The sequence below is a fragment of the Polypterus senegalus genome, chromosome 11 (assembly GCF_016835505.1).
Source record: "Polypterus senegalus isolate Bchr_013 chromosome 11, ASM1683550v1, whole genome shotgun sequence".
NCBI classification, from domain to species: domain Eukaryota; kingdom Metazoa; phylum Chordata; class Cladistia; order Polypteriformes; family Polypteridae; genus Polypterus; species Polypterus senegalus.
Genome location: NC_053164.1, coordinates 97,775,734 through 97,803,464, shown reverse-complemented (window position 1 = coordinate 97,803,464; position 27,731 = coordinate 97,775,734). Strand labels below are relative to the sequence as shown.

Below are 27,731 nucleotides of genomic sequence, written 5' to 3'. Positions count from 1 at the left end.
GAATTCTTTCCGGGTTGAGGGAGGGACCCGAAGGGTTCTGTTGGAGCTATTTACTTATTTAATTTTTTCATCGCCCCTCAGTCTTATCTAGTTTTTTAGAAGCTTATTTTTGATCTGTGAGAAGAAGCCACTTAGGCCAAGCGGTTAGCCAGGTAAGAACAAAATGGACAGACTGGCGGGTTGTAGACGAGAAACTGAGCTGAATGCTAAATGTGCAGTAAATACAGTTAGGTGGTTTCGCGGCTGCATAAACAACAACAGCAGCAGCAGCAGCAGCAGCCGCACTGATGACATCTTCGCGACACTCCTCGTGTAATCAGTTGCTGGAAGTTTGCAGATATTGGTTTGGCGGTTACATAGATTAATTTTTATTTCGTTAAAGTAAAATAGTTTTAAATGTTTTTGTTGCTTTTTTCTCCTTTTATGTGCAGTCAGGTATTATATATTACATGATGCTTTGCTAAAAACTAAAGACTTCTAACTGCTGTGAATTAGATGTCTAAAAAGTTGAAACCTCCCACACACTGAAATACAGATAAAGGTGAATTAACGTTAATCATTAATTGATTAATCATTCTTCCAATTAACGTTTGTTACGGTGGATTATGACATTGGGATTGTAGTTCGTTATTTTATTCCGTCTGATCTAATAAACAAAAAACGTGAAAGTTTTAAAATTGGATTTGGGCTGTCTGAAATCTGTTCTAAAGCTTTTAATGTATGCGCACATGAGAATACATATTATGAAAAAAATTCAAAATGGGAAAACCATAAGACAATTTAACCACCTTTTCAGCTATGAACTTTAACAAGCATAGGAAGAAATATTTGCAAACTTACCGCATTGTTAAAATTTAAAGGCACAGCAATCAAGCAGGCAGAACAAGAAGCAAGATATAGTGGACATAAGTAAAAGGGCTGTGGGGGGAAAAAAAAAACAAAACTTTTTTTACGATTATACGACTTTCTAAAAACAGAATTACGGATTGGTGTTAAATTCCATGTTTAAAGAACTATTCTAAAATGGAAATTATTATTTTTTCATTGTACTATACATCTCGAAAATAATAATTCAATTTCAATATAGATTAATTAAGTTATTCCTGTTTATTAAATGTAATTAGTTCAGTCTGTTCCTTCTATGTATGAAGTAAGAAATGAGGTTATCTGTGACAATATTTTATCAAATGAGTATCTTGGATTCTTGCTTGCTCTTCTTATTATATTATTCAGAGTATTTTCTAGGATAAGCCACCACATATATCAGGCCCAGGCCAAGTCATGGGGCAGTTTTATGGGGTGTGTATATGTTTAAAGGAATTGTGTTTGTGTGAGATTGCGTTGGTTTGGACATGTGCAGAGAAGAGATGCTGGGTATATTGGGAGAAGGATGCTAAGGATAGAGCTGCCAGGGAAGAGAAAAAGAGGAAGGCCTAAGGGAAGGTTTATGGATGTGATGAGAGAGGACATGCAGGTGATGGGTGTAGAAGAACAAGATGCAGAGGACAGAAAGATATGGAAGAAGATGATCTGCTTTGGCAACCCGTAATGGGAGTAGCTGAAAGAAGATGATGATTATTGTTATTTTTGAAATACTGTATACCTGTTGCACATATTAAATGTGTTTACAGAGCCCAGGGCAAAGAAGGTGAGTGCAGTGGCACTCTGGTTACTATTTCTAAATTCCCACTGCAGAGTTTAGGTTTTGATTCCCAGGTTGAATGTGTGAATTTTGCACATTATCCGTGTGTTTGGGTAGGTATTGCATGGCTGCTTTACTTTCCGCTCTTGTTTCAAAGGTCTGTCTATTTGGTTGATTGGTAACTTTATTTTTTTTACTGAATGGACAAGCTCCAAAAAAGGAAATATACAGTTAGACCTTAAAAAGCTTTTTTAAAGTATTTACTGCTCTTTGTTTCTATTGGACCATTTGGTTGAGCAGTGATTAGTTGTGCTGCCTCACATCTCCATAGTTCAGAGTTCAGATCCATGGCTGGGTGTGGAGTTTTCGTACTCTTTCTCTGCCTTTGGGGAATATTTTTTCTGGTTCCCTTTAACATAACAAAATTAGTCCATAATGTTGGGGTTGAGTCTTGTCCCCCCCATGACTGTGATTTGGGAAACCAGGTTACAAAATTGGTGGAAGTTTTTTCAGGCATAATCATTATTGCTCGTGCTTTGGATCTCATACTACTAATAGTTAAACATCACTAGACATATTCTCATTTGAATACAGATGGTTTTCCGTTTTAAGTTTGAAAAATGTATATTGGCACTAGGGGGCTTGCCCCCTGCTCGCCAACCCCCCTTGCCTGCACTTTGTGCCAGCCACTTTGCGTCTCTGTCGTTCGTGTTGTGAAGAGGGGGGCTGAATGCACCCCAAGGAGATGAGGTCGCGCCTCCGAAACCCCCTCTTAAATGGTGATACAATGGGAAACACATAGTTTTTTTTTTTTACCTCCTTTTTGCTCGATCAGCTGCTGATTTGCTGCTGCCACCGTGCCACATGATCTGCATGTCATGCAGCACTTCGAACATTTAAAAGCCTGTACAGCAGCTGTCTTTGCCATCTACTCTTTGTCTTTTATTTCCGGCCCCGCATGTGGTTAAATCTCTTGGCACAATATCTCATCTTGCGGGACGCAAGTTCTTGATATTTTTTTAGTTTATAATTTGAAAACAGAATAAGAATCTGAAAATCTAACAAAATCACACTAAAGTTCGATAAATTCTGAAAAGAATGATACCAGACATATATGTGTGGGTTTTAAAATAAGCCAGATTTAACAAAAAAATGTTACATAAAATCGTTGCACAAAATCATTGCAGTCTTAGGCTTAGGATTTTATATATATATATATATATATATATATATATATATATAGAGTAAATGTATAATCTTCTAAAAGTGTTTTAGTAAATAAAAAAATACCCTTTAGTTCATGTTCAATATCTAATGTTCACTCATTATAGAACTCTCTCATAAGTCAAAGCGAACTTTGTTGTCATCTCAACCATATGCAAGTATACATATAGACGAAATTGCGAAGCTCAGGGTCCACAGTGTAACAACATGAAGTGCAAATAAAAAATTTAAAATTAAAAATAGAATTAAAATTAAAACACAAACAAGACAGGGCATTGTGCAAAGACAAGATTGATGCAGTGTATGGTATTATAAATATAGTCGATAAATATGTAATAAATAAATGATAGAGTGGCACGGTGGCGTAGTGGTAGCGCTGCTGCCTCGCAGTTAGGAGACCTGGGTTCGCTTCCCTGGTCCTTCCTGCGTGGAGTTTGCATGTTCTCCCCGTGTCTGCGTGGGTTTCCTCCCACAGTCCAAAGACATGCAGGTTAGGTGAATTGGCCCGTGGGTGTGTTTGTGTGTGTCCAGCGGTGGGTTGGCACCCTGCCCAGGATTGGTTCCTGCCTTGTGCCCTGTGTTGGCTGGGATTGGCTCCAGCAGACCCCCGTGACCCTGTGTTCGGATTCAGCGGGTTGGAAAATGGATGGATGGATAAATGATATATATAGATAATACAGAAATTATCAGTGTATGATGATAGTTGTTTAAGACGTGTAAACAATGACGTGTTCAGAATGTTTCAAAGAATTTTTAACATTTCTAGTAAAATGCCCCACAAACCTTAATTGGAAAAAGAAACAAGTCTGAAAATGGATGTACAGTATATTTTTTGTGTTTGTAAGCTTCTAAGTTAGTATTAAAATAAACTATACATTGAAGAGTAAAAGTTCTCAGCTTGGACTTTAGTATTGTTTGGTATATAATTGAGATAGGTGTTCATTATCTCTTATGTTTAATATGTTTCATTTTGTCCTGGGTAATTACTGCAATAATATATACCGCACAAATTCTATTATTGGACTAGGAAGCAATGTTTGGCTAATTCAGTCATACGTTTGTTTGATAGATTGATAGAATAAGCATATCTCCTGGCTTGCTCATTGATATTTAACTTTAAGAAGAGGTGAGAATAAAAAAAGCCATCACTTGCTGAGACATGTGGTTTCTATTGTTCCCCTGTCCATACTTTCAAAATGGCCGATGTACAGTATGCAAATCTAATCCTTTATGTGGAAACCCTACTTACGAAAGTGAAAATTTACAACAATAGCCTACTTTTCAGCTTCTTTGATCTAGCACTTCATTAGCTTTTGAAAAATAATGTTGAAAATTGGTAATTTACAAAAGTGTACACACTTCTGGCCATGCATCAAGACAAAATCTTTATTTGAGATGCCCAGATAAAAATGTCAAGGCTATTTATTAATGCAGTATTTGCATGTATTTGTAATTTTAAATAAAGATCACTGTGTTAATCTGAGTGGCAGTGTGTGAATGTGCTTTTTGTCAGACTAGAATGTATAAGATATGACCTATCATTCTGAAACTCGCTTGCCTAGCTTCTGGTTGTGGATGGCAAAACCGATCCCAGCAGCATCAGGCATGAGGCAAGTCATGTAGGGCTTATCCACCCACAGTCACAGGGAGTCAACTTTGAATTGTCCAGTTGACCTAACAAGCATGTGGAAGGGGAAAAAAGGTATAAAGAGATAAAATAAAAACACACAGACATGAGCTGTGATTGGGCAAGGAATTCAAACCCAGAGTGAAGAATGTGTAAAGTGTTTGTACTGATATGCTGTTCAAATATTTAAGATGTGGAAATTTTCAGATTTGGAATTTTTTACCAAAATATTTGGTTACTGTAGTGCTAAAAGTCACATTTTGTCAGATCTATTGAAATAAATTAAATGGACGATGGTGATTATTTACCTAATAACAACATGCTTTTAAGAAAGCTTGCCTGAAAGTGTCTGTTATTAATATTTTTAGCTAAGTCATGCAGTTAGTGATCGTCTCATTAGGGATATCTGTAATATGTGAAACTACAACAACAACATTTATTTATATAGCACGTTTTCATACAAATGTTGCACCTCAAAGTGCTTTACAAGATGAAGAAAGATAAAAGAAAAATAATAAAAATAAGATTTGGCTTTGCTAATTGATAAAGAATAAAGTACGGTCAGATGACCAGGAGGACCGAAAAAACGAAAAAAAAAACAAAAAAAAAACTCCAGGGGGCTGGAGGGGAAAAAACCCAAAATCTGCAGGGGTTCCAAGGCCTTGAGACCACCCAGCCCCCACTGGCCATTCTACCTAACATAAATGATCTCAATCAGTCCTCATAGTTTACAGGCTTCCCGTGGAAGTGGAAATTAGATGGTCATGTGGTCGTCTGGCCTTCAGTCCATTAATGCATAGTACCTTGATCAGGTGGTGAACTAAGAAAGAAGTTATTTAGTGTGATCTTGGCAAATAGAAAAAGGGGGAAATCAGTCTTTCTTCATTTGTTTCTCTTCCTTTCTTTCCCCTCTTTCTAGTGTATTGTTATAAAGAGACCAAATCGTATTTACAGATGGAGGGATGTGACTCAGGACTTCCTTCTGAGCCATCAGAGCCATCACAGAGAGGCAGTCTGTCCTCAGCTGGTGCTCGTGGTAAGTGATGTCACAGATAAGAAGATTTTGTATCTTCCATGGTTATTTACAGCATATGGTATAGTGTGCCTTATTATTGACAATAAAATGAAGGTCAAATTGAAAATATTGATAAACTTGTCTTGAATAATATACGTGTTTTTAAAAGTACTTATGTATTCAAGTATTTGAAAATTTAGAATTTAGCAATCACCCAAATCATATGCAGTGATCTGTGCTTTTTTATGTCAAGAAAAAAACCCACTTTCTATAAAAAAAAAACGGTGTTCACCGTTTGCCCTTGTTAGTTTATTATGAAATAAGCATGCTTAATGTTATTTTAGGCATCTTCCTCATCTGTTTTTCCTTTAAACTTCTATCTCAAGTGACCTTTTTATTGGAGGGAGTCCCACAGTTGCTATTAAGGGCACATTGAACTCAGGATATTTTCCTGCCTTCTGCACATGACTTTAACATTTTACTTACAATATTGAAAGTACAAAAAGGTGATGCAAAGTACAATTAAACCACATTTCCTCCATTTATGAGTATTTGACTGAATTAAATTTTACATTAACTGTGACATGTAACTACTCTATTATGGAAACAATCTTTCAGAGTTATTTTTGTGATCTTTATTTATCTTGCTAAATTATATTTCCTCTTTTGCCTAGCTTTAGAGGTTCTAATCTATCTTGTGAATGACACTGCAGTCCAGCTGATGGTAGATAACATGACATCTATTACGGCTCAAGATTTAGGACGAAGTGTCAGAGAAGCCTTGCAGCTTCCTGAAATTGCAGGAGATGTGTTTACCTTATGGATCGTCTCTCCCCTTCTTGGTATGATTTTATTTTTCTTCACACTGACTTTATAAACTTCTCGAGGGGGTACAATGAGCAAGGCAGTTGCTGACTAAAAGAATTATAATTCACCACTCTGATTCACATCAGAAAGGCTGTTCTGTATCAGTCTCTCACATGAATATTTAAATCTTTTAGTGGGACTACAGAGTGAGTGGGGGAAGCCTCTTTTAGCAATGAATATTCTGAATCACTGTTAGGCACTTACGTTTAAACAACAGTTGAGCTATTCCTTTGTGCAACTTGAAGTTGCATTAAGTTAACTCCCTTGTCCACTAATGCAAAAACTGTATGTACATCTTCTTGTGGGCAACTCCAGTGTAGGAGAAAGAACCCCCATCGTCCCGGTTGAAAAGTTTGGTTTCACAGCCACTGCTGTATGTGGAAGTGAGTCACACAACAGTTTGAGAATATTTCATAACCTCTTACAGAAGCAGAGAATGTGTGTCAGTCTTACCAGCCACTTGACTGGCATTGTACCCGATACCCACCCTTTGCCTCAGGGGTAGTGAGCAAACATACTGGGTCCATGCAGAATTTTCACTGTGCTCGACTTGGTTGTGTGGCTTACGTAATAACAACTAGGCATTCGTTGGCAAAGTATATCCTTAGCATTGGATCCAGGTTTCTCTTTTTTATTTAGGACTATCTATGATTGGTTTAAGTATGTACAGTATTAACCTTTTTTTGGTATGCAACATACAGAGCATACTGTATAACATTATTTGTGTATTAGATAAATTGTGAGTAGTTATGTTACTGACTATATCATTTAAATATTTTTAAAGATCTGTATTACAAACTAATTCTGCACCAAAATGTTTAATGAGTTTTATTTTTTTACTTTTTTTTTTTTTTTTACATTTTTTTTAAAAGAACTACAGCTTAAACCCAAACACCAGCCTTACAAATTGTGCCGACAGTGGCAGGATCTATTGTATAGATTTACTGACTCCTCAGATGATGACATTGCACATGGTAAGGATAATAGTTTCTGGCTTTTTCATTAGTATTGATTCTTTTGAAATATAAAGTATATTTATTCTTGGGAATATAGTTTAGGTCCTTTTTTGAAATAATTTTGTGTGATTCTTTGTAATACATCTTATTTACATAGATGGGGCTTTTTTGTTTTTATTTACAGATAAAATTTAAACTGCGGACAAATGAGTTTTTTTTCTGCTCTTTTAAATAATAATAATTTAATTAGGAACATCTGTCTAAATCTGAAACTAAATAGGTTAAGGTACCTTTATTGAGGTGTATGTGAATCCATGTAAAATACTAACTGTAGTGTTTTTCACAGTGTAATCCCAGGGCTCTAAGCATTCTTTACAGTGCAATGAAAATATTTGCTCCATTCTGATTTTCTGCATTTTTGCATATTTTTATAGTTATTGTCATAAGATTTTTAACTAACATATATTAGATCAAAAGAACCTTTAGTGAGTAATTAAAACAAAAATTGGGTTTTATTTACTTCCTTAATTAAAGCTAATTAGGCAACATCTGATGTCCCACGTGAAAAAGTAATTGCTCCCTTTGGATAAAATACTCAGTTATTTTAACTTTAGTAACAATAACTTAAAATAAAAACTTTCATTCCGTAACAATTTGCTTGTTCTCTCCATCTATGTGGGTTTCCTCCGGGTACTCCGGTTTTCTCCCACAGTCCAAAGACATGCAGGTTAGGTGCATTGGTGGTCCTAAATTGTTCCTAGTGTGTGCTTGGTGTGTGTGTGTGTGTGTGTGTATGCATGCCCTGCGCTGGGCTGGCGCCCTGCCCGGGGTTTGTTTCCTGCCTTGCGCCCTGCGTTGGCTGGGATTGGCTCCAGCAGACCCCCGTGACCCTGTAGTTAGGATATAGCGGGTTGGATAATGGATGGATGGATGGATTCCGTAACAGCCCTGTGAAGTAATTTTGGTCCATTCTTCTTTGCAGATTATGCTCAATTATACTGGTGGGTTTTGAACATACACTGCTCACTTAATCTTCAGTAACAGCATCTCAGTTATTGTTTGATTAGTACTTTTTATGTGAGAGAGGCACATTACTATATGCACTTGAGAGATTTGGACAGCTTTTTCCCTTTGCATAATATGACCCTGAGTGTTTTATAATGGAGTTCCACAGCCTTACAAATGACTTTGCAGTGTTTTGCTAAATGATATGTATGCTTCACGATTTTTTTTAAAGATTTCTTGAATTTTGTTTGATCACAACATGATGTGCCTATAGAAATTATGTGCTGATAACATCCCTCTGAGGACAAGAGCCAAAGTTAGTGAGAGCCACTGTATATTAGATAGTGTTGTACAGATTTTTTGTATTTTAGTCAGCATGACCAAGTCATTCCTTTAATCTGCGTCTTTTTTCCTTTAAGGCCATCCTTTTATATACTACTCAAAAATCCTGAAATGTATCACCAGTTAATTCTGAAAATTATGCAGCAATGCAGAAGAGTTTTCAAAGCACTTTAAGTAACTGTTTTTCAAGACCTAGGTTGACATTAGTTATCAATTACACATCCAAGTAAGTATTTAAAGAGGTGTACATACAGTAGTTTATAAGTTAACGGACTCATTACATTCCCCTAAATGTTACAAGATTGGAAAAAGATTGTATTGTTATATTAGAACCATATGAAGAGGGGGTAATTTCACTCCACACTCCATTGATTATTCTACCCCAAGTCTTTTCCCAGCGTTTTGCATCCATGATTAATTTACCTTTGGACAAACATTCACTGTGGTTGGCTGGCACCCTGCCCGGGATTTGTTCCTACCTTGTGCCCTGTGCTGGTTGGGATTGGCTCCAGCAGACCCCCGTGACCCTGTGTTAGGATATAGCAGGTTGGATGTTGGCTGACTGACTGACAAACATTCATTTGTGGAGAAGATGGTCTTCAGCTAACAGAAAGACACAGAGACATATGAATCACTATAAAGTATATTTAGTGACGTGAGTCACCTAGTAGAAAAACAAGGTCAGGTAAAAAAGAAAACAGTACCTCAACGAGGAAGGCTGCAGAACTGCTTAAAAGAGACTAACGAGAGAATTTGCTACAGCTTTTATCTAAAGCTGTTGTCTCTGATGCATAGGGTATATACTGGCAAACTGTTCTAGAATTTTAAGCTTAAAACAAAAATAAAATATTCATTAACATGGAGAAAAAAGGGAATAAAAATGTGCAGCACCAATAGCACAAATAAGCATTCCAATTGAGAATTAATTGTTCATTAAAGCTTGGAATGGAATCATTTTTTCCTCATGACCAAAAAACAGGTTTGGAAAATCACGCCTGCTGTTCTAAAACAACTACAGGTGGTGATTCATTAGCCAGGCCTTTTTTTCGAAAACTCTAAAATGGTGGTACTTAAATAAGCAAAGTAAAGCAACATGAATCTACATTGTAAAAGGCTATGCATTTTTTGGACCACACACAGGCTAATGGCTTCATTTCTTGCCAGGTATCCACCTGACTACATATCCATTGTTAATACCCACATGGTGAGTAGTTGTTTGTGGAACTGGTTGCATTGTGCTCATATGGAAACCTATGAGTCACTAGAGGCAGTTGTGAAGGAAAATTAAGTGATGCGAGTCAGATGGCTGAGGTAAGAAATACATGTTAGGATAACAAAATATTTTTAAACAATGGAACTAGAACTCTGAGCCTGGGACAATAAGACAGAAGTAAAATGAAGTAAATACAAAGGTCCAAAACATGAGATAATAATCACCAGCAATGCTGCAGGAATCTTTTTTTTTTTTTGTTATAATGTAATTGAAAGTAACTGGTAGGAGTTGGTTTTTACGTATAATATAGCAAAATGAGTTCCAATAGCCTCGGGTGACAGGACAATATCAATAAATAGTTATTAATGTCACAACAGACTTGGCAGTGGGTGTAGCTAAGGGTGAGGTAAGTATCTGCAAGTAACATGCCAGTGGCTGATGTTGGAAATCTATTTTTAAAATAATTGCTTTTTGTTCTTGGTTGAGTTTTTAATTAGATTTTTAGTCCGCAAATGGTCCATGAGGAATGTGCACATTCCACTTCTCTCTGTATAGATTTTTTTTTTCTGGGTACTCCATGATAACTCTAAACTGACATAGTGTGATTTTTTTTTTCTTTCTTTGTAAATTGATTGGTATTCTATCCAGAGTTGGTTACTGCCATGGGGACAAAGATTTCTCTTGCTCATTACACCCTTAACTGGATTAAAATGTTAGAAAATAGATGGAAGTTTGTTCAGGTATAATCATTGTTGGGTTATTAGGTTGATTGTTTTTTAGTTTGAAGATCCGGGGTAACACAGAATTATTTGTTTACAGACGCATTATAGGATATAGGGATTATTGGGTCATTATTGCCACAATGTACAGTGTACAATGAAATTCTTCTTTCTCTCTTTATTGTCATGATTAGTGTGTATAACTCCCTTAAAACTTTTGCCTTTGTTACCGGATTATACTTGCCAGTCAATTTTACCTTAACACCTTGAGGGTAACGTATGAAAACTGTTGGACTTGGTGCAACTGTAGCTCCAAGAGAAAATAAAGATTATAGACATTGTGAGGTTTGTGGAGAAGGGTCTGCTCCACCTGTGACCCTGATTGTATAAATGGGTATGGAAAATACATGAATGGATGGAGTTGCTGTATTTGGTTTTATTTTATTTTGACTGATGATTTCTTTTTTTTGTATTTCTTTTGCCTTTTTTACCAGATGAACCATGCTTACAATTAAGAAGAAATGTATTTTTCCCGAAAGCTAAGGAATTCTTGGTAAGCTGTTTGAAAAATGCAGAATTTCTTTAAGCTTAAGACCAGAAATTGTTTTTATAATATGTGCAATAACATTAAAATGTAATACATTTGTCTTTCAACTTGTGTACAAGAACTTCAAAAAGAGGAATACAATAAAATTCAGTTGCTGAATTAATAAAAAAATAGATTCTGCATGTTTTTTTTTTGTAAGGCTTAGGACCTTGATTATGCAGTAATTGCTCTTTCCTTCTTGGTATATACAGTCCACATGAAGGCTTCTGGTGTTCAGGATTCTAAGTTACAGACATCAACCAGAAACATAAAATATTTTGATAATAGTCTAAGCTATAGTCTAAGCTGGACTCTGCTGGAGCCAATCCCAGCCAACACAGGGCACAAGGCAGGAACCAATCCTGGGCAGGGTGCCAACCCACCGCAGGACACACACAAACACACCCACACACCAAACACACACTAGGGCCAATTTAGAATCGCCAATCCACCTAACCTGCATGTCTTTGGATTGTGGGAGGAAACCGGAGCGCCCGGAGGAAACCCACGCAGACACGGGAGAACATGCAAACTCCACGCAGGGAGGACCCGGGAAGCGAACCCGGGTCTCCTAACTGCGAGGCAGCAGCGCTACCACTGCGCCACCGTGCCACCCTCATCATTATACACTTGTTACATTTTCAGTACAACTTCCAAGGACTTTCTTGTTGCACGTCATTATTATGTCCTGTATAGAGTACAGTAAAATTCTTACTTACATGTGCTACTCAACATACAATATGTCCCCACTCTTAAGTGGCACAATCAACGAGTGTAACAAATTTATCTCTATACATCTGTCTTCCTCGCCTGAAAAATCTCAGAACACATTTGACATTAATAATGAAAGTTAAACCCAAAAGGCCATCAAAACATTTTATTTTAGGTATGTTTAAACTATTTTTTCTTATTTGCTCTGCATGCACTTTTATGAGCCATGAATACCTAGATAGATTTGGAGAGGCACAACATGCAAATTAGAAGACTATGAGAAAGCATCTGTAGTAACAGACCTTGTGTTAGGACCTTTCTGCTTATTTCATTCCAATGATGTGTAAAGATATAAACTAACAAAAATAAAGGTTTATTGGGGGGATCCACACCGTATATTGTCTGGATCGCTGCAAAAATAGAAAATTGATGTTAGCAATGCAGTAGTCTCTCAAGACTGAGCTAAAAATATGACTATTGAAGAGACGATTGGCAGGCTTATATAGTGGGGAGCAAGGAAGAGGCGGGTTGTCAGTACAAGGAAGGGAAGTGATGTCATCCAGGGGCGTGGTCCATTGCTGGGAAGAAAGTAAGACTTGTTTTACTTGTTCCTGCAAGGAAGGAGAAGAGGCATTAGTGCACATGACTAGCCATGTTCACTGGTTTTTTATATTAACTAGACTGTGCTGCTGTCCCCCATGCGCATGTGTGTGACACCTGATTTCTGCCTCTCATTTATCGACTAGAATTTAGCTCATCCCTTTTGTTTCCCTTTACATATTGCAATAGTTTCCTCTTCTGATCTTGTGGAGAACATAACAGTCTGAGCCAAACAGTTATTATTTTCATGTGACAAGATCAAAACAAAGTTCAAGATTCAAACTCAAAATAAACATTGCAAATGAGTCCTGAGGTGTATGGTTATGTTAAAACCCCTGCCCAACCACACCCCACGTTGTGTCGGAGTATATGATTACGGTATTTACATTAATCCTTATTTGTAAAATGTCAACCCAAATTTGATTTCATCTGGGCATGCCTACAATAATTTTACTGATCTTTTTTTTTTGGAGTTTTTTTTGGAGTTTTTTAATGTCAATTACAGACTTACCAGACTTTTTAATTTTTTTTAATCATTAATTTACATGAATTAGAAAAGCATAGTCATTATAACAGTTGCTTGTTAGACCTTTTTATGATACATCTTAATTGAGAAAAAAATGCAGATATATTTTTATTTAGACTTGTTGTTTTAAGGTTAAGTGGCTGATATCTGTAAAATTACAGTGTTTAATATTTTGTGTGAATAAACTAAGGCGAGAAATAAGAAAAAATGTCAAATGTACTATCACTTAGTTTGCCAAAAGAATCTTAAAACAGCTACTCTGCCTTCCAACTATCACAGCTCTATGGCAACTCAAACAATTTAGGAGTTACTCATGCAACTAACATTTGTTACAGTGACCTGGGTATTTGTAATGGAAAGCCATGTGTACTAAATGCGCAGAGTCATTTGTTTCCAGAAGCATTCGTGAGACATTTTTAGTTCTGAGAGATAGGTAGTTTATAGTGTTCATAGAGACAGGATAACACAAGTATCAAATATAGGAGTCATTATTTGGTTTGGCATTACTGCACTTTAATGGATGTGACATTTTTCATTAATGCATTCTTGATGACTCGAAATATTGTTTAGTGCTGTCTTAAACATTTGGAGGGTTTGAAGTAAAATATTAGCACTCTTGTTTGTTAAAAAAGCTGGTTCCTTTCAGCTGCGTATGCTCTGTAAGCAAAAATATAGAAATTGTTAATGCAGATTCTTATTTTATATTTTTTCTTCCTAATAAAGTCATGTTTGACTACATTTGTTTTGGATGGACAGACTTATGTTTATGACATTATATGTCTAATTGTCAGTTTTCTTGTACTTTTCAGATGGAGGATGAGAGCATCCTTCGACTGTTATATGAAGAGGCCAAAATGAATATCCTTGATGGGCGATACCCATGTGATATTGAAGATTGTGAGAGGTTAGGAGCCCTGTCCTGCAGAATAGAGCTGGGACAGTTCAGGCAACAGCAGTCTTGCACCGGCTTGCTTAGGTAATATTTTGCGCACTACTTTAATCTGATTAGTTGTTCATAGAGAACTATGATCCTGAATTGGACTAAGTAAGATTGAAAATGTGTAGATGGAATTACTTGATTCATTTGAAAAAGGGCAAAAAGGTATCTCATGATATGACCGAGATTTTTGACATTGTCAATCAAAAGAGTGTTAGTTTCACTTTTTAATGTGTACAAAGCCAAGGGAGACCTTCCATGACAAGACCCTGAAGGTTGCTGAGGGTTGTGTTGGTGTTCCCAGAATGAGATTTTCATCTTGCAGGGCAATCTGGATATCATTGAGAGTAGTCGCAGCTGAGAAGGATGGTTGCGAGAGCTCTGAGGGCAGATTAGGAGGCATTTGTTAGAGGAATCTGTGAACAAGTGACACACCATCTATAGCCTAGTGACAAATGTCCTGCTTTTAGAGAAATCAAAGCATTATGCACATTTGAATCTGTTCTTCAGAGAATCACAGTCAGGGCAGCTGATGGAGCGGTCCTTATGGATGACAATACAGTTGTGACCCGCTGGGCTGGCTACTTTGAGCAGCTGTTTAAAGCTGATCCTCCGGCTAGGACGTTGGATATCTCAGGGTCCACAGTTCTTGAGGCTGATCCTCCAATTAGCTGTGAATCACCCATTCTCACTGAGATTGCACAGGTGGTGAACAAGTTGAGGGTAGGGAAGGCTACAGGGATGTCTGGTATCTAGGGTGAACTTCTCCAGGCTGGTGGTAAGGCTGTTCTTCTGGCATTGCAAGCAATTGTTTCTTCCATTTGGGTGACTGGCGTCATCTCGACTGAAAGGAAAATGGGAATTATCATCCCTATCTGGAAAGGGAAGGGTGATCGCCTGGATTGCAGCAACTACAGGGGGATAACACTGCTCTCGGTACTGGGTATAAAATCCTTGCTAGGGTCATCCTCGATAGGATCTGCGATCAGTTGCTCACGTACCAGTGACTGGAGCAGTCTGGTTTTACACCTAAGAAGCCTACCATCGACTGCATCCTGGCACTGAGGGTTCTGTGGGGGGGCGGGGGTCATGAGGTTGCTGGAAAGGGGTGTGTGGCGCTCCTGATATCTATGCAAAACGTCAAAGGTCCAAGTCCTTTAAGTCCTGGTGCTTTCTGCCTTGCTATATGATTGTGAGACATAGATGCTATGCAGTGACCTGAGACGAAGACTGGACTCCTTTGGTACTGTGACTCTTCAGAGAATCCTAGGGTACTGCTAGTTTGACTTTGTGTCAAATGAGCAGTTGCTCATGGAGTCCTGAATGAGGCACATTACCTGCATTGGGAAGGAGCGTCAGTTACAGCACTATGGCCAAGTGGAGCGATTCCCCAAGGGTGATCCAGTTCGCAGGATCCTCCTTGTTGAAGACCAGAGTGGCTGGAGCAGGCCAAGGGGACTCCCTTGTAACACCTGGCTGCGGCAGCTAGAGCTTCATTTCTGGAGGGTGGGACTGGACCACATATCTGCCTTGGGGGTTGCCATCCTGGATCCTGAGCTGTTTTGTCGTGTGATGGGTGCGGCAACACACTGTACCAGTGCAAGCTCCCCAAGTTGATCTATACAAAGCCATGAATCAAAGAAATGCACCTCTTTTCTATTAAAGTAAATTGTACCAGTGAAACAGTGTCCTGGACCAGGATCAAATGTGCTACATGATACATCTGAACTTTCTTTGGATTTTGCTGATATAACCAGGGAGAAGCTGGACTCTTACCTTCCAAGTCACCTATGTCGTCGAGGCCATGGTAATTTCTTTTCTGCAATTCTGGGGAAAGGTGCTCGACAGCATAATCTTGAGCAAAGCTTGCTACAGGCCTATCAGAACATCACAGATCCCAGTGACTACACAGAGGATCAAAGGTTGAAGAAGCACTTACAGGATTACTTGCACTTATGCCATCAGTTGCCTTACTATGGGTAAGTCTTTGAATGAAACAGAGTTAATGTGATATTGAAGTTTACTCCTTCTTTTTGTTATAATGGAAGTAAAAGTTTATTGTAAATATATTTAAAAAAGTAATTTGATGCCAGAATTGCTTATTTGTTTTATTATATTTATTCAAGAAAGCTTACTTTTTGGGTGATCATTACCTTCAGAATGTTTATACCAATTTATACATTAATTTAAGTTATAATTATAAATTATCAAGTAGTTTTTGTTTTGTAGGTAACCTCTATAATTGTGTAATCAGTCATATGTAGGTTTAAATTTTGTAATGATTATGGAACAGGTGTCTGAAATGTGACTTGCTTTTTACCACAAAGATAAAAATAATTGGGCTTTTTATTAGTATACAGTAATCTTCCCATTTCAGTGTTTCAAAGTTTTCACTCTTAAACATAAAACATTTATGATAATACCTACTCGAGTAGCCTAAATGATTTTAGTTTACAAACGATAGTCTAACATCCTTTTAGCAGTTATTCATATCTCATGTTGTTAGAAAACCATAATCAAAAACTACAACACAAATTTAAAGTTCCACCAGCATGTTTTGAAAAGTATGTGGGTAGGTTTGTGATATCATTTGGGAAACAACAAGTGTCTGGTTTTTGAGATTTAACTAATCCAGTATTAACTAAAACAATATTAAGCATCTGTCTTTTTCATCTAATCAATCAATAAAATGTAAGTAGCACACTAGATAATCATTTGCTTCTCTGCAAATGCCAAACGTTCCTAGTAATAAGTATGGTGAAGAATATTTCTATATGCAATGGTGTATCTATTTTCATAGCACATTGCTAAGTGTGAAGACGTCAGCAGATATCAGTGTAATTTAAAACATACTCTGTTTGCTTTGTCATGTGTCTTTGCAACTTCCTATTTACTGTCGACTTTTCATATTTTAGTTAATATCCACCTTGCTTTTTATTGTTGTTTGTAGCCATTTCCAATTGATTAGCTTTTAGGATCTTCTTTCTTAGACCTTTGTTTACATTTAAAAAACAGTAATTGTTCATATCTAGGGGAGAGTTTTTGAAATTTGTAAATATTGTGCTACTTTATTTATTGACATGTTCAGGGTACCCTATTTGCATGCTTGTTGGCTTAAACAGTGGAAAGGGCACATCTTTACATGCACTAAAATAGCTTACCTGTTTTAAACAGATGATAAGTGGGTGGATTGTTAACTTTCCGTACTTTCAATTCTGATTCTTAATTTTTAATGTATAAAAAGTACATCTCTATATACCCATATTTTTGGCCATGTGCATCATCTTCCATGTTTTGTGACTTTATTTTTTGCAGATGTGCATTTTTTACTGGCGAGATTGATAAACCAGTTCAAGGTTTCCTGCAAAGAGGGGGTAGAAAGTCTGTTTTCATTGCCATTAGCCTGGAAGGTGTTTATGTCATTGATATCAAAGAAAAGGTAGATGATCTCTCCTCATTGTTGCTTTCAAGATGTTTGAAAAGCAAACTGAAGCAAAAGCCCCACTGATTGAAAACCCTACTTCTTTTCCCACTTCTATGTGTTGTCGAAGTGCTTTATCAGTCCTACACCTCCTCGCTAGCCAAAACCTTTTCCTTCAGATTTTCTTTTACTTTATCCAACTACCTCCTCTTTGGCCTCCTTCACTTTCTCTTTACATCTACTTCCATTTCCATCACTTTTCTTGCCCACATATTCATTGTTTCTTCTCATCACATGTCCATACCACTTTAACCTAATTTCCTGTACTTTCTTAGATATTGCTGCCATGTTTTGTTGCTGTGTCTCTTTTTTTTGGTTCTGTCCTTCTTTGTAACTCCATACATAACACCTTAACATTCTCATTTCTGCCACACTTAACTTCTTCTCCTGCACTCCTTTTACTGCCCATGTCTCAGCTCCATACATCATTGCTGGTCTTACCACCATCTTAAAACGTTACCATTATCCCTACTGTCATTTGTGGTATTCAAGTTTTATAACCTACCTCGCTACACTTGATGTTACTCTATTATTTTCGCCTTCTTTGTTAGTCACTTTAGACAATAGTGTCTGCTAAGGAAACAAATCTAAATGTAAAAAAATCTTTTTTTCAAAACTATAATTAAAAACTGAATAAAATGGATTAACATTTCCTGTAAAAGAATTAAACTCACCTCCGGCTATGCTTAAGAGAAGTCTTGCTTATTGCTATTTAGTCCGTTTTTTTATCTTCAAACAGTTAACAATAAAGTAGCCATTACTGTATATGCATGCTTTTTGGAGTGCTAGTACATTTTTACTATTGTTTTCACAGCATGTTCTTTTGGGTTTGCACTTTAATGAGCTCTCTTGGGACCACACATACCCTGAGGAAGAAGATGACACCCACATCTTGTGGCTAGAATTTGATGGGGAGGAAGCAGGAACACCTGTTAACAAACTTCTTAAGATTTACTCCAAACAGGTAAGTATCTTATTTGTGGTACTATTGGTAACTTATGGTGAGGAAGTCCGTTTATGGTCTGTATCTTTGAATGGATCTGGGAAAGTAATTTCAGCATTTTTTCCTGGGTATGTGCTAACATCATACCAAACTCAGAACAGATTTTAATTGGATGTTAAAATAATATTTACTTTGGAAGTGGCCAGTTAATAATACACATTTTAGGCTGATTCCAGTTATGTTTTATTTTATATAAAAAGTGGGATTTACTTAGCTAGAGGTCTTGCTTCCTACTTGAAAATAATAACATTGCAAATATTTAATTAAATCAGAATATATAATTGAATATGAACAAAAAAAATTATAGAGATATTGTGATAGTAGGAGGTTTGTGAATGGTTTCATGCTTGTTTTTGAGTATAGCTCCAGTCTGAAATGTGTTTTAAGGAAAAAAGTTTGCACTGTTCAGAAAAATTTAAACTATTAGGACTACACATTAAAAAAAGAAAATAGTCTAATCTTGCTATACCTTATGTGTGAAAGTGCTGCTATTTAAGAGAATAAAGAAAACTTTATTCAAGAAAGAGAGAGTACAAGGTGTTGCTGCCCATTGCAAGTCTCAGTGCATTTTGCAGTTTTTCTAACTTTTAGTAGAAGAGGTTGTCCAGTCATTTTTACATTGAGGCAGTGGTGATACAAAAGGCTACAGAATAAAGAGTGTAGTTTGTTCAGCAAGAGTTTAGCTGTTTGTAATGTTTTCCAATTAGAATTTCAAAGTAGTGTGGGAAGGGAGTGAAAGAAAAAAGATGCTGAGGCAGGCGTACAAAATTATTCACGTGCTACAGGAATTTTTGGAATTAACACATTGCTCTTTTTGTGTGAATTTCTGACCAGCATTTTGAAAACAATACAAGGTTGTTGTCTTGGGATGTTAGATTGGCACAAAAAATTTTTTTTTTCTTCCTGAAAATAGGAAGCAACTTAAACATATTTCACTACGTACAGTTGGACAACATATATGTTGGTTTTGGCTGGCCTGATTCTTTTCTTTGGTCTTGTAGCTCAAGAATGCAGCTGATGTTTCTAAAGCACAGTACTATCAGACACTAAGATATATGAGATACCATAATGAGAAACTTAACCTCAGTTGTAGTGCCAGAGAAAGTAAGACATTCTATACCAGCAAATGGGCACATACCAACAAATTATTTGAGCAGAGCTGTCGTAATATCTACAGTAACATTTTAATGACTAACCAAAGAAAACTAACATCAAACTAGGCAAACCTCCATTATTTTGACCAGCTTTATTTTTACCATGACGGAGAGTGTAAATTTGAACTTGAAATTGAATATAGAAGCAAACTTTGCCTATTCGGTTGTCAAGTTTGTATTAGGTGAGGTTTCTTCTCTATTTACCATATTTGCAGTTTTGATTCCATTTAATTAAAGTGGTGGCTCTGAGGCTAGCCTTTTTGAATCCCGTAAACATCACAAGTGACCCCGCTCCATTGGGCCCATGACAAAGGCCCTTAACCTGCAATTATTTCATCCTGGGTATGACGTTAACCTACATCCAGCCCTGCAAGCTGGTCCTCTAACTTGCAGGGAAAACACGGGGGTTAGAAGCAGGATTGTCATTCACGCTGTGTCCCAGTGTGGTGCTGAGGTGTCACCCGCTGCACTGGAGTCCCAATCCAGGTGGTCCATTGTGTGGTGGGTACGGAAACGCGCTATCAGCACATGCTCCCAACCTTAGTTAAAGTAATCTCCACACACTCTAGGGTAACTGACGCGCTAAGTATAATGCAAGTTACAATGCTAGCGAACTGTTGAGCTGTATGGAACATGCAGAAATGTAGAGCTTACGTTTATGCCTTATGCTATGTTTTCTGCTTCAAAAAGTAAGACTCTGCTTTAAAAAGTAAGACTTTTATTCACACCAAAAAGATAAATATGCAATTATAGCAAATTTGTCCTCAGCAGCATTTTCTCATTTTAGTGTTTTTTCTCATTTTTCTGGCAATAATATTATTAATAATAATAATAATAATAATACATTTTATTGATATACTCTATAATAGGTAGAAATGATTTTTAAATGTAGATTTCTGTGACCTGTATGGTAATAAAAGAATAGAGTAGGTAGAAAGTTCTTTAGTATCTGTTATGGCAAATACAAATTTATATATATATATATATATATATATATATATATATATAATGTATGTATGTATATGTATGTATATATGTTACTTGTGGTTTGGCAAGAACTGCAGCAGACTGATTGATTGATTGATTGATTGATTTAATCAGTTGATTGATTAATTTTTCTTGAGAAAGCGTCCAGTAGATGTGATATATGTGTACAATTCACTGTCAGGTATTAGTGCTGCTATTGTAAGATTTCTCAGCTCAATTTTTAATATAGATAACTTAATTGTATGGAATTGTATGTCACAATCATTTTCACACATCCAAGAAGCACATGAAAAACTGCTTTTCATTCTCCAGCCTAATCATAGAGTATGTGGTTGAGTGAACGAGTGCTTCTATACTGGCCCATTACAGATGAGTGTCCTGCAGTGAACGGGCTCCTATCTAGCCTCTGGTGTATGTGAGTTATAATAAAAATAAACAGATTAAAAAACGCGCTGATCCTTATTGCATCTGCTATTTTCCATCTTATATCAAATTTCTCATTTATAAATATTCAGCTTAATTTTTCCCATCCTTATAACTGTTCTTCATTGACATAATTTCAGATCTGCTTAAAACAAATCTTATCTGTGGCACAAAGAATGCCCAAAAATGTCCTTTTGTGTGTAGAAGACTGCTCAACAGGTGATAATCTATGTTTGCCCATATTTGGAAATAGTAAATGTTAACATTAAAAGAGTTGATTACCATTATGTTCCTATATAACCAAGCAAAAAAAGAAGAATTTTCTGTTGGTCAGTAGTAGATGTAATTGTCAGATCATCTATCAAATATGTTAGTGAAACTATTGAATCATACAAAAAAAAGTGGTGTCATGAATAACCTGAGCAGTTTTGTATTGTAGTACAGTATTTTACTTTTCCAATAAAGCTATTTATGTTTTTCAGGCAGAGCTAATGAGTGGGCTGATTGAGTACTGCTTGGAGCTCAGTTCTCTGGAGGTGGCAGAGCCTGAGACAGGTGATGCCTCAACCTCCAATAATTCATCACAACGGGTGGTAGAGAAGCGGGGGAAACTGAAACGGCAAAACAGCGTTGTATGTAGTCGGATCCAGAACCTTGCAACTATTAACTACGTTGATGATGGTAAAACATGTTTTTTACATTTAAATCTATTGCATATATAGAAAGTTTTTCTGAACTTGGAAATCATTATAATAAAAGTAAATTAGAAAGCTTACGAGGCTTGGAATTAAATACAGTTTTGCCAGGTTATCATCTTTCATTATAGCTAAAACATAAATACTAATTATGCTGTGTATCAGTGAATTGCACTGCTGGCCATTAAAATTGCAACACCAAGAAAAACAAGAGATGTATCAAAAGATATTAACATTGCAGACTACATTAGGTATGTGAGAAGAAATAAAGCTGGGTCACGCATGCAGAACACACAATGATCAGTACTTAGTGTATTCAGCACAATCGGAAATAATCATTTGTATGTGGTCCAGCATGGACAGGAATGGTTGCTGGATTTGTGTTTGTGGAATGGTATGCCATGCAGTCTCAATATGTGCTCAAACAGGTCTAGTGGTCTCCAGCATGCCAGGCACTCTCCGACTATTTCCGTGGCATGATCAATGCACACATCTACAGTCACACTCTTCAATATAATGATGGCAGTCCAACAAAAGCATTGTGGTCAGATAGTGGAACAGCAGTTTCAAACGCAAAGAATTTTTGAACGCCAACCGGGTTGTTCCCTTTATTTGTTGCCAGACGAAGGTAAAAGATTTCATAATGGAAAAAAGAAATTGTGTGACCTCATGCTACTCCCTGCTCTGGGGCTTTGCATAAACTGGACACAAGAAAGGTTCACTTCTTGGAGTGCTGTCTTGCAGCTTGCTCTGGCCTGGTAAGATGTGGCTTCCGGGGACAGCCAGTGTTTAAAGCGACCATATCGGTTGGGTGCAGGGTTAGAAGAAAGAAATGTTAAAGTTAGCGGTAGTTGCCCCTCTCCTCTAGGCTGGTTATTGCATATCTGTACTGAGCCAGTGAAGGAGTTCTCCGATGCACATGTGTAACAGCATGAACTTTATTTGTGGGGTAGAAAAATTTAATTTACTTCTATAGTGCATTTTCATACACATGATGTGGCTCAAATCACTTTATGGGATGTCGAAAGAAACACTTATTTAATAAAAAAAAAAAAAAGATCAAACTTGCATTAATGATTGTTGTAATGTTCAGGTATATATTTTATATATTCACATACATACAGTCACGTGAAAAAGTAAGTACACCCCATTAAATGCTTTTTCTTTTATAACATATTTGGACATATCAAGATTTAACCTCCATTTAGACAACATTTACATGATGCCTTTTTCTAACGTGAGTTACAATATTTATGATACAATTGGTTACATTTCTTTTGGTTTCCCAGTGGGAGTACAGTCAGGTCAAATGACTTGCTCATAGTTGCACAGTGTTAGTAGCAGAATTTGAACCCACAACCTCGGGGTTTGAAGTAGAAAGCCTTAACCAGTAAACCATACTGCCCACACTAGATACCCACACTATTTTTAAATAAAAGTAATGTAATTGGAGGGGAAAAAATAAAAATTGACTTTGCAATTATTTATTCAATGAAAAAATAGACAGATCTGCTACTTCCAATTGTTGAAAAATTAATTGCTGATATTATCCTTTTGGCAGAAGCAACCACATGTAGACATTTCCTATAACTATCTAGCAGTCTTTAACATTAACGGGAAAAAATGTTTTTCCATTCCTCAAAGCATAATTCTTTCAGCTGCGTGATGTTTGAGGGGTGTCTTGTGTGCCCTGCCCCTTTCAAGTCCCCCCATAGCATCTCTATGGAAGTCAGATCCAGGCTTTGAATTGTCCATTCCAGAACCCTCCATTTCTTTCTTCTCAGCCATTCCTTGGTGGATTTCCGGGTTGTTTTAAATCATTTTCATGTTTCAGAGTCCACTTTTCTGGTTGAGCTTCAATTTTCTGACAGATGGTTCTATGTTGTTCTCAAGTGCCAACTGACTGGTTCAGTGAAGAATTCATAGTGGATTCTGTGATGGTAAGCTGCCCAGGGCCTGATACAGTAAAGCAGTCCCAAACTGTAACATTTCCACCACCATGCTTTACAGCTGGTATAAGGTTCTTCTGGTCAAATGCGCTTTTTGGTTTTCTCCAAACATGTCTTGTGATACTGTGGACAAATAACTGTATCTTTGCCTTATCTGTCTACAGCACATTGTTCCAGAAGTCCTGATCTTTGCTTAGGTGTTCATGCTAAAACATTATTAGGCTTGCCCTAATGGTCCTTTTGGACAGCAAGTGTTCGTTTTTGGCACACCTTCCATGTAGATCTAATTTGTGGAGCCTCCTTCTAGTGGTAGACTCATGTGCCTTTGACATTAGCAATAACAAGAGCTTCCTGTAGGTTCTGTGCTAAAATTCTGCTGTTCATAGATACGTCTTTCAGCTTATTACGTTCTGCTTAAATTACTAGGGTGGCCTGGTTAAGTTGTTTAAAATCTGTAGGGTAAAATGATTTATTTATAATTGTTCATAGTGATCTTTTTTAATTCCCTTCCAAAACTCATAGGCACCTGACCTGGTGCACCTGACTCTAATTATAGGGAGCTGAGGCAGTGATAAATGTAGGGGTCTATTCACATTTTCCAAATGCAACATTTGCATTTATGCTTAATTAAAGGTATACAGTGGACAACAAAATAAATGTGGCATGATGTTTATTGATAAAGGTGATCTAATATAACAGATACTCTTTGCTTACTCATGGGGTATAACTTACTTTTTCTCATGATTTGTGTGTATTCTTTATAAAAAATATACAGCTTCACTTAACAACACAAGTGTCCTGGGCAACTGAGTGTACAGTATATGACGATTGTCAAAAAAATAACTGAATTCAAAAATAACAAACTTATCCTTTAATCAAAGCTGAATTACACAGTGCAAATGTTAATATGTTTAAAGAAAAGTCAGAACGGATATATTGGCTCATCTGAGATAAGGTAGATTTACAGTACTGTACTCTAATGTTTGGACTCAATGAAAATAATTTACTAACTTGTCGAAATGAGAGAAATTAAGAGTATTGCTCTTTTTAAGAACAAAAACTCCAATTTGGTACTGTCGTTGTATTCTATGATAGTTTTCTGTTTTGTATTACCTTGAAGCTTGATAAACATTATGCACTAAATGATTTGTATTGGCAGAAAAGGTGTCATTTATGTACTGACCTAGATTTCAACTGCTTTATCCTCTGATGTGGTTTGTTTCAATGTTAGATCATTTCAGGTATCTTTCCTCATCCTAGTTGTTTAGAATAAAAAATATACCTAATATATATACGTACATGGCCCTTCTTCCATTTAAGTATTGTTTAGTAGTTAACGCTTATGTTGGCAATTGTGCAGTTTGATTTATAAAGCTTTTCTTTCCCCACCCACAGGCAGAGAGATCAAGCGTGTGAAACCAAAGAGAGCAGCTTCCTTCTTCACCAGACAGGCACCTCCCAGCTCCTCGGCATACACAGCAGTCCAGGTGTCTGAGAGCCTGGAGCAGGGCTGAGGTTGTAAAGCTGCTCCGCTGTCCCACATCCCCTCCCCTATGTCTACAACTCTAAATTCCTGCTTCTGTGAGACCAAATGGACATTTGATAAAAGATAACAAGAATTACCAGGGTGGTAATGTAAGAGTTTGACGATGTGGACCAATATGCTACTTACTGGACAAGTGAGCCACATTCCAGTAGGATGCAGTACAGTAACTTTACATACTGTTAGATTTGCTGCTTACTTGACTACATATCTTTTTTTTTTTTTTTTGTTAAAAATATGTTTTGTTTATTTCCCTTGGAAACAGTTAACTTAAAATTATAGTGTTTAAAATGATTTTTTATACCATTAACTAGATGTTGACCTACTCTCAATATTTAATCTTTAATATACTTATGTATAAGCTTTAACTTGTTAGCCATGTCGGTTTTTGTATAAAGTGTAATAAGATTAGTTATATACTTGCCACCTAGATTGTCGGAATAGGTATGCTATAATATAGCTCCCAGAGCACATTCAGAAATACAGCATGCCTCCCTTAAGGGCGAGAGGCTTTACAGCCATTTAGAATATTGTGGTAAATAAGGAAAATGGAAAGGCAGCAACACTACAGACATAAGTAAAGTAGTTCAAAGTTCAACAAAAATGAATTTGAGTGAACAACAATCTGAAACAGTCTGTGGTATACCAAATTAAATGATAGTAGTCCTGTGCGTTAATATATATTTACTTTTTTACTTGTGCAATAAATGTGTGAATATTATGGTTTGTCAAAAGAGTAAGAAGATTCCTCCAGATAGTTTTGTGCTGTGGTTTTCCCCCTGCATAATAATGATGTGTGATATAACAGGAGGCTGAATATTTAGATTATAGTTACACATTTACGTATTTGCAACACAAACTTATTTAAGTGCACTGATATGTTTATGAATTTAATGGGCCTTAAAACTGGATTAGAGTAGTTTTTATTTTATTATCATTACATGCCACTTTTGCCTTTACTGGTTTCACCCATGTCCTTAACTACAAAACTCTCTTAGTATTGAATGAATCTGTTAAATCTGATTAAAAAAAATGTAAATAGCTTAAATATATCTATAGAAATGTTGAACTTTAGAGTGTAAACAAAAAGGTTGTTATATGGATTAACAAAGTCCTGCATCAATGTGACAGCCATTTTCTTCATCAGGTAAATTGTTGGATACAAGTTTTAACATTTTTGTTTTTCCAAAGAGTGAAATCGATTGTAGACTCAGATAAACTTAAAATTAAAATGGACTTGGGCATCCAGAATAAGCGTTTAATGGTCAAATTACTATTTATCATTAAAAACACTAAAACTATTATTTTGATAAATAAAATTGTTCCTAAGCTGCATTTTGTAACATAACTGCTTTACAGGCTTCTTTGTGATGTTGCTATATAACTTTGACTGAAGATGGAACAGGAATGACAGAGCAAAATCTCTGAAGTACCAAGATAGTTACTTAACTTAAATGTTTCTTTATTTTTTGTCAACATTTCACCTTGTAATGTCTTGGCAGGATTAAATTCTGAAATGCCAAAGCAACTGATGAAAGGTAATATGTTAAAAAAAAATCTCACATTTCAAAATATTGCCAAAATAAATATTTTTCTAAATCTGATGGCAAGGCATGCTGGGGCACGTTTTCAGAAGTTATTATTTTTGCCTTCTTGATTTTCGTCACCTTAAAAATTACTACTTGTGCATTAATTCAGCAACTCAGCATTTCAGATTACTAACAAGTAGATTAAGTTCAGCAAACACATAGTGGTGCAAATTATTATTTTTTTTTGTTTTGTTTTCTTTGGGAAGAAGTATTCTGAAAATCTCAGCAGTATCTTGTGATTATCAATTTGTTTAAACTATGTTATATGTAGAAAAAAATAGGCTATCTTTTTGTAGTAGAATGTAACATACACAATACACACAGAGAAAGGCTTTGAAAGAACTGGAGTTTATGTTAATTGGCGTTTTTGAAGTAGCCATTTAATATTTAGATACTGTATGCATATTGCCAGCTTTTTCTGAAGGAACTGTTCATATTGTATATAATGTGATACAAGTGTTAGAATTACCAATGCCTAGCATTTTTAGATAATTCTTTTAATAAGATCTATATTTTCTAAAGCCAAGTCAAAGTTCTGATAGACTTGCCTTACACTGATTAGAAAAAACATGAATTTAAGTACTGTAACTACTGCTGCTGTTATCTTATATCAGACAATCAGTGTTTCAGAATGCATACCATTTGTGTATCCCGAAAAGTCAGGTAAAGTGCAATTTGACTCTGGACTGTTTCCAGGCATGTCTTCTAGGAAAACTGTCACATTCCTACAGTTTCAGAGGTTTAGTTAACTGATTTGTTGACAATGGGTGATGGCTTCCATTAGCCCGTGATACAGTGCAACCAATTTCTGAAACTGGATGGGTGGGTGTAGGAGTACCAGTAATATCTGTCGTGACTCTGTGTACATAATTGTCAACTGCTTTTGTAATAATAAGGGCTTCCACTGTAACAAATTAAAGTGCTGTTGCTACGTTCA

The 27,731-nt window shown here is 36.4% G+C and overlaps 1 protein-coding gene across 1 annotated transcript; it reads left to right on the top strand.

Moving 5' to 3' along the window:
- frmd8 (FERM domain containing 8) lies at positions 1-27,731 on the top strand. Its single transcript, XM_039769326.1, has 11 exons — positions 1-152; positions 5,413-5,529; positions 6,183-6,350; positions 7,248-7,349; positions 11,105-11,163; positions 13,843-14,009; positions 15,728-15,949; positions 17,286-17,409; positions 18,266-18,415; positions 21,501-21,699; positions 25,058-27,731. The coding sequence occupies exons 2-11, from the start codon at positions 5,448-5,450 to the stop codon at positions 25,174-25,176; spliced, it is 1,392 nt and encodes a 463-aa protein (XP_039625260.1). The 5' UTR covers positions 1-152; positions 5,413-5,447; the 3' UTR covers positions 25,177-27,731.

Excerpts from the sequence above, each read along its gene's own strand:
- frmd8 (XM_039769326.1), top strand. The coding sequence starts at position 5,448 with ATGGAGGGATGTGACTCAGGACTTCCTTCTGAGCCATCAGAGCCATCA. Across the intron at positions 6,351-7,247 it reads GATCGTCTCTCCCCTTCTTG|AACTACAGCTTAAACCCAAA; the intron begins GTATGATTTTAT and ends TTTTTTTAAAAG. Across the intron at positions 18,416-21,500 it reads TTAAGATTTACTCCAAACAG|GCAGAGCTAATGAGTGGGCT; the intron begins GTAAGTATCTTA and ends TATGTTTTTCAG.